The following is a 9,333-nucleotide window of genomic DNA, read 5'->3' as shown; positions in this document are numbered from 1 at the left end:
GCGACTTTTCCGAGAGGCTGTGAATGCTTCTGGCTTCGCTAGAGCATTAATGGGAGTTTAAGGTAATTGGACTCTTGAGACATTACCTTGAAAATTCAGGGCGGGGTAGGTGGATGGGACTAGTCCCCTCCCACTTTAGGGAACACCTGGCTCCCAGTGCGGAAACACCTGCCGGAAACCGGGGAATGAGCATCAGAAAGTCGGGGGCGTCCATTAGTCGGCGGAGGACTGATCTTGGGAAAGCCGAGGACTCGCTCACAACCCCCGAAGGCGGGGATGGAAACCCGGACTCACCCGGAGGCCGCAGCCGGGATGCACTCTGCCAACGCCGCTGGAGTCGCCCCCCCAGCGCGGCCCCTTTAAGTTATTCTCCGAAGGCGCTCGAAGCCCCGCCCCGCCCCGCCGCTGGGAAGGCCGCGGAGCCAGGCCGAGTGTGGCGACGCCTTAAAGGGGCTGGAAGATCAACTAAAGGACTTGTATGCATGCATATAAGCATAACCAATGGACATAAGACACTGGGGGATAGGGGAGGCTAGGGGACTGTCTAGGGCGGGGGGATAAAATGGACACATATGTAATACCCTTTGTAATACTTTAAGCAATAAATTAAAAAAAAAATAACGAAGAAAAAAAAAAAGGGGGCTGGAGACGAGGGGCTCTTGGAATGCCCCTCCCGCTAGAAATGGGACCACCACGTGTATTTTCCCTTTTTATTTAACACCCACCCTATGCTTGTCCGACCCAGTGGCCCACGCCTGCACAGGGTGCGAGAGCCAGTCCTAAAAGCCACCCCTAAAAACGGCCAGCCCGGCTCTCTGCGGTCCGCGGTCCGCGGTCCCGGGTCCGGGTCAGTTCACCAGCAGCGGTCGCTCCTCCGAGGCGTCCCTGGAGGAGGGCAGTGTCAGGGGGCGGGCAGGCGGCAGTTCCCCGGCAGCCCTCCCCGTTCCCGGGGGATCCAACCTGCTCCTGCTCCGGCCGGAGCAGCACAGGCTGCAGGCCGAGCCGCTCCCGCGGCGGAACTTGCCGGAGGTGGGGCTGTCCTGGCACTGCGCGATGTAGGCCTGCAGCTCGCTGGGCTCCACGCCCGTGCTGCCCGGGTGCTGCGGAGAGATGCGGGTGGCCGCCGTGCAAGGGGCTCCTTGGATCTTCCCTCCCCCACCACCTCCCCCGCCATCTGGGTCTCCTCTCTGTCCCGAGCGGCTCCCACCTCTGGGCCCTTGTGATTCCAGGAAGAGCTCCCTGACTCCTGGATGCGTGGGATGTGCGACCCCGCACCTGGGCCAGGTGGCGCCCATCTACTCCTCAGTGGGTGGACGCCGCAGCTTTCAGCGAGCCCAGCCTTTGCCCTCCGCCTCGGGAGGGAGCCACCATCCCTTCCCCAAGTTCTTTCTGGCTACGCGGCCTTTGCTCCAGGTGCCCCTTCCCCCTGGTGCTCCCTCTCTTGGGATCCCACCTCTCAATCTAGAACTTCCTGATATGACGGAAAGGTTTGATTCTAGGGTGTTCAATCAGGAAGCCGCTAGCCACATGGGCTCCTGGGCACTTGATGTGTGGATGGTGTGAGTGAGGAACTGAATTTTGGAATTGTATTTCATTTTAATGAAAGTCAAAATTTAAATAGTCCCATGAGGTTAGAGGCTCGTATTGAACAGCACATTCTAGAGACTTTCCTTGCTTCCTAGCTCTCACAGGCAGTGATCACACTCCTGCTCATGCATTATCCGTCTTGCCCACTGGCTCTGGGCAGCCTGCGTACACCTCACCTTGTTTCCTAGAGGCCTGGCCCAGCACAGGGCTTGGCTCACAATAGGCCCTTGGACGCGTTGGCTACAAGAATCCTGCCTACCTGCCACCCGCACATTCTGCTCTGCCCCATTCTCTCCTCTAACCCCCACTGTCTGCCCCCACAGGACAGAGGGTGAGGAGCAAGGCTTCCTGGTGGAGCCTGGTTTCACCCCTCAGTTGCTGACCTTGGTAAGTCACTGAAACTCTGCGGCCTGGTGTCCCTGTTGGTAAAAGCCGACTCGAGACCCTACCTGGCCGGAGCTCACCTGATCAAACTGAGAAGGTGGCAGGTAAGCCATGACATCAGTCCCACCTGTGACCCCTAATTTCCAGCCACCACTTCCTTTGGCTTTGCAGAGTCTCCCATATTCTCTCCCTGGGTCCTTCTCTCCTCACCCCGCCATGTCCTCTGAGACCCCCCCGTGGGGGCTTCCAAGGGACACGGAGCCCTGGTTAGAGCTGTGTGTGATGGGGCTGGCCCCATGGGGCGGCTCGCTGGAGGGGAGGCGCGGCTGACCTTGATGGCGTCATAGGCACCAGTGATGAGCGCGATGAAGAGGCTCAGCACCATGTAGATGAAGAGGCTGATGAAGGAGTAAAGGTAGATCTGGGAGAAGAGCCAGACGAGGCTGCTGCGGCCCTGCTGCGTCTGCATCGCCGCAAACGTCACAAACATGTCATCCCCATTGATGAGCGAGAACAGGCACTCCGACACCATGGACAGCGAGCGGAACTGTGGCCAGGCAGTGAAGTCAGTGGGATTGTAGGGAGGGGGCTGGGCGGGGGGACCGGGAGTCAGAGGGGACAGCAGAGTACTAGTAGTTACAATGGGGCCACCTGGGGCTCACTATGCAATGACAGTGCCCTAGAGTCAAGGCCAGGGTTACCAGGGGTCAGAGGGACAGTGGGCAGAATATCAGCAGTTACAATGGGGTCATTTAGAGTCGTCATGTCAATAAGGTCATAAGGCCAGAGTCAGTGGGTAGAGCCGCTGCAGACCTCTTGGTAAAGTACAGAGGGTCACGCAGTGTGTCCAGGTCAGTGAGAGTTAAACCAGGGGCCGAGGGCTTGGGACGTAGGCTCGGAGGAAGGGAGCCAGAGAACCTTCACCTGTGGGCCATGCACCCCCACAGCCCTGCTGGTCCCTACCTTCACGTGATAGGGCCCCAACACGATCCAGCCACAGAAGCAGTAGCCCAGGTAGATGACAGCCACACAGCAGCAGAAGCGCATGACGCTGGGCAGGGCCACCCGCAGTGTGGCGATGAGGATCTGCAACGGGCAGATGGCTGATGAGGGCATGGCCACAACCCTGGTCGTCAGTGCACACGGGCGAAGCGGGCAGGGCCTGGCTTAGGGCATAGCTGGGGAGCTGAGAAGGGGGAGTCTGGAGCTGAGGGCCAGGCTCACATGGTCCCTGCTCAGATTCAGTGACAGGCACGTCTGGGTGGACAGGTATATGGCTAAAAGACTCATGACGGGTCCTCTGCAGGGGCTGGTGACTGCGCATGAGTATGAATTTGGGAGGTGGGACCTGGGGGATGTGTGGCTGCCAACCGGAGGGAGGGCCCAGCCTGCACCCAGGCTCACATTGTACTTGTGGAAGAAGGTCAGGTAGCGGATGACGCCGACCCAGACGAGCAGCGTCGAGGTGCCCAGGAGGATGCTGCAGACATCGTAGCTGGCCAGGTTCTAGGAGTGGGAGCAGTGTCAACCACATCTGGCTGGGGAATGTGGCCCCAGGTGGGCATTGGTGGGGGCAGTATAGGGGCCAAGGTCTGGAAGGGGCTGCTGTGGCCCCGGGCAAGGTGTGGGCAGGACCCACCTTAGCTTCAATGCCGATCTTCATGATGGTGCCCGAGATGGTGAGCACATCGCTGGTGACCAGCAGGATGTACCAGCCGTTAACAAATTCCAGCCGCTCCCACAGGCTGATGGCCCGTCCCCGCTGCCGCCACATGAACCCCACAAACTCCTGCAGGAGGCAGGCGGGGTGAGGGCTTTTCCAGGCATGGGAGCCTCCTGCCACCCACAGCCCTTCTGGCCCCAGAACTGGGCAAGGCCGGTTTGGGCACATGTGACGCTGGGATGGCTCTCACATTCTGCAGCAGGAAGCCACGGAGCAGGGAGCGGGCACACAGCAGGAAGGAGAAGGAGCAGGTGAGGATCACTACCACGTCAAACAGCAGCCGGAAGCTGTTGTCTCCTGTGAGGAGAGGCCTTGGGTAGAGCCGGGGTAGCCTGGGGCCTTGGGAGGCCAGGGCTGGGGCCGGGCCAGGCCAAGGGGACTGCAGGGCCGGTCTGGGCTGGTCAGGGGGCTCATGGCTATCCTGAGTTAGAAGCTCAGTCAGTGTGGGTCTGAGGTTCAGGGATCCCTCGGTAGGTCAGGGTCCCTGGTTGATGCTGGTCTGGGGTGTTGAAATCCCTGGTCTAGGGTTTGAGGACTCACCATGCCTGAAGACACTGGGGTGCTTACACTCCTGGATGTGGACCTGGGTCTCCAGGCTGATGGGGACGCGCCCGCTGAATGCCTTATTGTCAAACGTGATCTGTGTGGGATACAGAGTGAGCCTGGACAGGCCTGGGCGCCCAGACCTGCATGAAGGATGGTCTGTCTAGCTCCAGGCTCTCAGCACCCACATGCGGCCCTTGGCCACGGGTCCCTAGCCCTGGAGCTCAGAAGTCCTGCTCCCCACCCCAGATCACGGCTGGGTCCATGCTCTTACTCGGGACACTGCGGGCTCACCAGGATGCTGAAGGTGTAGCAGTCGGGGATCTCATTGTTGATCAGGCTTTGAAGGTTGATGGTCTTCAGCTGGAAGTGGATGGTGACGTTGATCAGCCTGAGGGGAGGGTTCTGGTGAGGGGGAGGGAGCTCCACAGCTCCCTGAGGCCCTAGAGTGCCAACACTCCTGCCCGATGCTGACTCTGCAGCTGGCAGAGGGAAGTGATCACTCAGCAGGCATCCGCCTGGCCCGCCCTGCCCCCACCTTCAGGGAAGTGGCTGCCAGGGGGGCTCCAAGGACACCTGGCCTCCTGCCTCCCCCCACCCTCTGCCCAGCCCCTGGCGACCCCCTCCATCGGGCAGTACTTGTGGAATTTGAGCGTGAGGTTCTTGTAACTGGCGCTGCCATCCAAGAGAGAGAAGTCATCACTGGGGGGCACAAAGGGTCTCTCAGGAGGGTCCACCCGAATGCAATCTGAGGACAGGGAGTCAGGGAACGGGCACAGGATAGAGGAGGCACAGGCAAGTCTCCCAGAGTCCCTGGGAGACCCCTGCCCTCATTCACTTTGTACTTGAGCATTTGTTGTTTGTCCCCCATTTCCCTGGGGTAGGGCCCAGTATGTCTATTCCCTGAACAGACACTAGGGCCTGGAGCTCTGTAGGCCCTAACTCAGCCGTGGGCAAACTACGGCCCGCGGGCCGAATCCAGCCCGTTTGAAATGAATAAAACTAAAAAAAAAAAAAAAAAAAAGACCATACCCTTTTATGTAATGATGTTTACTTTGAATTTATATTAGTTCACACAAACACTCCATCCATGCTTTTGTTCCGGCCCTCCGGTCCAGTTTAAGAACCCATTGTGGCCCTCGAGCCAAAAAGTTTGCCCACCCCTGCCCTAACTGATTAGTGGATTAATGATATTAAACATAACACCTGGCTCTTTCTACATGCCAAGCATTCTTCTAGACACGTTGCATACATTATCAATACTCAAGACAACCCATCTCCTGGATGAGGGTAGAGCTGGGATTTTAATCCCAGCAGCCAGGGACCCCCAATAGCTCAGCCCTGCCTTGTCCACTCACCAGTGACAACCCTTGGGTCGATGTCAAAGGTGTCATTGGCTGGGTCCACGTGGCCGCGGTGGTAGTACCGCTGGCAGAGGGCCAGGGCTGAGCCATTGGCCCAGGGGGTGCCCCCGCCCCGTACATATGCGTAGTGGCCCAGCGACACATTAGGGAGCATCAGGTACTGTAGGCAGAGAAGGGGAGGGTCCGTCAGCCCCACCACCACCACCTGCCCACCTGCCCACCTGCCCACCTGCCCTGGCTGCCTGCACCTGCCCTTGGCTGCCCGCACCTGGTCCACAGCATAGAAGATAGCCTGGTAGAGCTGCTCCCGCGTATAGGCGGCGAAGGTGTCGTCTGCCCCATCAGAGTAGCCCAGGAGGAAGAGGTGGCGGAAGGCAATGGTGTTCTCCTCGCGGAATGTCACTGCCAGCTGGTTGCTGAGCCCAAAAAGGATGAGCTGGTGGGATGACAGGGGGTTGACACTGCTGGGATGGGACCGCCCTCGATGCATGAATGGAGGAAGAGTAGAGGACCCACTCCATGCCCGCCATCTTCCATGCCCACCATTTGTTCCCAATGCATAGCACATAGTGGCACTCATATATCTCAGGGTAGCAACTAGTGTTCATGAAATGTTTACTTGATGCCAACTTCCATGTTAACCCAAACCTATAGGGTAAGTACCACAGTGCTGGAACCCTTACCAAGGGGAAATTAGAAGTACAGTCACATGTCCAAAGTCACAGCGCCCTAGGGCAGGGTCTGATTCATCTTGGGATCACAAGACCCCAGCACAGAGCCTGGCATGGGAAAGGGGGCAAGTATCTGTTCAGCCACTGGGTCAGTTCTCTTTGAGGGTCAGCATGGTGCCAGACTGCCTGGGTTCGAGTGCCAGCAAATCCCAGTGACTTTGGACCAATCCCTTCACCTCGCTGAGCCTCAGCTGCCTCATCTACAAAATAGGGGCATGTGTGAGGTTAAAAGAAGCTGCTCACCTAGAGCTCAGCGGGTTTTCTGACTTATTACTGCCATTGTTACAGTCATTATGCTGCCGCAGGGTCAGGACGAGGTTCTGACTCCCAGACTCTCCTTCAAGGAACACAGTGGCCACAGCACCATTCCTGCTGGGGCTCCCACAGGTCTCACCTGTACAGTGACTACCAAGATCTTAACCACTTGCAGCATCAGCTTAAAGGGCTTGCGGCCCTTGGCCCGAAACTTGTCACAGGGACTCATAAAGAAGTACTTGAGACGGCGGCGGAGGTCTTCTTCTTCCAGAGGGGCTGGAGGGGCCGGCGATGCCCCTGCCTGGGTCCCATACCCGGGGCTGGCGGTCAGGAGGTGCTCGGTCTCTGTGGGAATGGAAGAGAGCAGTGGGGACCGGACCCAGCCCGGCCTACCTCCCCAAAGGAAGGCAGATCTCACATCCTAGCCAAGAAAGAATTCTGGGAGATCTCAGAAAATCTGAAAACCTACGTTTTATGAATATATACAGCAGTGCTGCTCGGAGGTTGCAAATTCAAGTTTGGGACTCAAAAGGGCCTGAGTTGATACCTGACCCTGATGCTCACGGGCACGGACAGGGCACCCAGACTCTCTGGGCTCAAGTTCTCATTGGCAAAATGTGGCAATAGCATCTCTCACAGGAAGCTGAGGATTTGATGCTTACAAAGTCTTTATCACAGGGCTGGTAGTGTGGTAAGAATGTCAGGACATCCCACCATTATTCCTGTTGATCTGTGAGGAGAGAATGAATTGCTCCCACTGGCTTCTCACAGGGTACGCAAGGCTCCTGGGCACATCCCAACTCCAAACCCCAGGCATGAACATGGAACTGAGCTGCATTCTAGTATTTTCTGGAAAACCCTTCCCACTCATCATGACCTGATCTGTCCAGCTGACGCTCTCACAGCCACAGGCTTGGAGAAGGGAATGTCAATACGTAGGGCAATAAGGGAATGCATTTGCTGAAGACTCACTGTGCGTGGGCCAATGTTATTACAGCACTGCCCGTAAGTCAGTTTGTGAGCTAATATGGCATCTTCATTAAGGCTACCAGCTCCTGGAAACCACACAGCCCTAGGACCAAATCCCAGACCTGCCTCTTCTGGTCAGGGGACCCCAGGCACCTTCCTAAGTCTCAGTTCCCTCATCTGAAAAACGGAAAAAGCCTGGGCGCTGGGCTCAGTGGTTGAGCATCAACCCATGAACTAGGAGCTGGTCTTCCCGTCCCTGTCAGGCACATGCACGGGTTTTGGGCTCGATGCCCAGTAGGAGGCATGCAGGAGGCAGCCAATGATTCTCTCTCATTATTGATGTTTTATCTCTCTCTCCCTCTCCCTTTCTTTCTGAAATTAATTTTTTATAGTGGAAATTTCTTAAAAGTCTCCCCCTGAGGCCAAAACCCTGAGAATGCTTCCAGAATGGAGTGAGATAACGCAGCTCAGCTCGAATATCAGTAATTCTTCAGGAGACAGAGGCTATTCTAAGCACTGCTTGTTCCCTTCAATCCCCGCCAGCCTAAGAGGAAGGGCCAAGGTTTCCGCAACTGCTGGGGTCACAGCTGGTCACAGCAGCCCAGAACTGTCCCTGGCACCCCCACCACCACCCAACTGGGAGAACCCAGCTTCTTTCCAGGACCTGGCTGCCCCCCTGCCTGGCACTGCCACCAGGATGGCTGTGGCCACTGCCAGAACCTGTTCTGCAGGGAGGCCCAGCTCCTGACTGGTCCCGTCCCTTTGGAGTTTGGATGCTTTCGCAGTTGTCTACAAGAGAGCTGGATGGAAGCCAGAGGGCAGGCCGGCCTCTCTCTCTGGGTCATAGCTAACCCATCCCAGGCCCTACCAGTGAGACACCTTTCAGGGTATCCCGCTAGCTCTACAAGGGAAGATCAACAGCAGGGCCTTCCTCCAGGCTGCCCCAGGAGAGGTGGAGACTGAAGGGACTGGAGGCAGGGCACCCCACGCCTGCCTTCAGGAAAGCTGAGCTTCCGTGGGTTCGGAGATCTGAGAGAGAGTCAGACGCCGAGGCTCAAGGAGGCAATGCCCCAGTGCTCGGCCTGTGGTTAGAGTAGCGGAGCATCCACCTCCTGGATGGGGGAAGGAAATCCGGGGAGTCTCGTGCGGGATGGAGAAACCGGTGCCCGCCGAGTTCCTGCAAAGCTGAGCGGTCGCAGCCGAGGCTCAGAACGGGAGCCTCGCTGCCCGAGTCAGAGAAGCTGGCGGGGCCCGCTCGCGGTCGGAGTTCGGGACCTCCGAGCACAGCCTGGGTCCAGGAAGGCCGTCGGGAGCCCCGCCACTCCGTGTCGGGAAAGCTGGTGCCCGCCCGCCTCCCGGGTCCACGAGCCCAAATCCCCACCGCCCTAAGCTGCGAGGTCAGCACGGGAGTTCGGGCCAGGGAGACCGGTACTCCGCCGCCCCGAGTCGGGGCAGCGACCTCACCTGAGCCACCCCAGCCCCCGGGGGCTGCCATCCCGGGGCGGGGAGCGCCGGACGCCGGCGGGCGCGGCGGAGCAGCCAGGGCACCAGCGCCCGCCGCTGTCACTGCGGTCTCGCTCCCTCGCGGCGCCGCTTCAAACCCTTGCGCGTCAGGTGACTCGCGCCCGGTCACGTGCCCAGGGCGCCCTGGGAGGCACGTGACAGGATGCGACCCCAGAGCCCTGCGCCGAGACCGCGCCTGCCATCGCGGAGTGCGCGCGCACCCACGCGGCGCCGGGCGGCCGAGGGCGGTCGCGGGGCCCTAGCGCCGCCGGGC

At 58.8% G+C, this 9,333-nt stretch overlaps 1 protein-coding gene across 2 annotated transcripts; it reads right to left on the bottom strand.

Moving 5' to 3' along the window:
• Positions 1–696: 696 nt before the first annotated feature.
• MCOLN1 (mucolipin 1) lies at positions 697–9,253 on the bottom strand. 2 transcript variants are annotated; one of them, XM_036312150.1, is made up of 14 exons: positions 9,021–9,248; positions 6,727–6,932; positions 5,870–6,037; positions 5,596–5,761; positions 4,877–4,985; positions 4,532–4,628; positions 4,235–4,334; positions 3,885–3,991; positions 3,611–3,760; positions 3,376–3,477; positions 2,935–3,057; positions 2,303–2,518; positions 961–1,100; positions 697–885 (listed from the first exon to the last, which is right to left on the bottom strand). In XM_036312150.1, exons 1-14 carry the CDS (start codon positions 9,049–9,051, stop codon positions 849–851), a joined length of 1,752 nt encoding a protein of 583 aa, XP_036168043.1. In that variant the 5' UTR covers positions 9,052–9,248; the 3' UTR covers positions 697–848. The 2 variants fall into 2 exon arrangements, with proteins under 2 accessions (XP_036168043.1, XP_036168042.1); XM_036312149.1 differs by having other exon boundaries at positions 5,596–6,037; positions 9,021–9,253.
• Positions 9,254–9,333: the final 80 nt, after the last annotated feature.

This window comes from Myotis myotis, unplaced genomic scaffold (genome assembly GCF_014108235.1).
Source record: "Myotis myotis isolate mMyoMyo1 unplaced genomic scaffold, mMyoMyo1.p scaffold_m19_p_6, whole genome shotgun sequence".
Taxonomy (NCBI): Eukaryota; Metazoa; Chordata; class Mammalia; order Chiroptera; family Vespertilionidae; genus Myotis; species Myotis myotis.
Note: the sequence above shows the minus strand (reverse complement) of the source record. Positions and strands in the feature narration are given on the sequence as shown.

Coding starts and splice junctions, on each gene's coding strand:
- MCOLN1 (XM_036312149.1), bottom strand. CDS start 9,051: ATGGCAGCCCCCGGGGGCTGGGGTGGCTCAG. Junction 4,335..4,531: donor GCTACACCTTCAGCATCCTG/GTGAGCCCGCAG, acceptor TATCCCACACAG/ATCACGTTTGACAATAAGGC. Junction 3,761..3,884: donor GTGGCTTCCTGCTGCAGAAT/GTGAGAGCCATC, acceptor TGCCTCCTGCAG/GAGTTTGTGGGGTTCATGTG.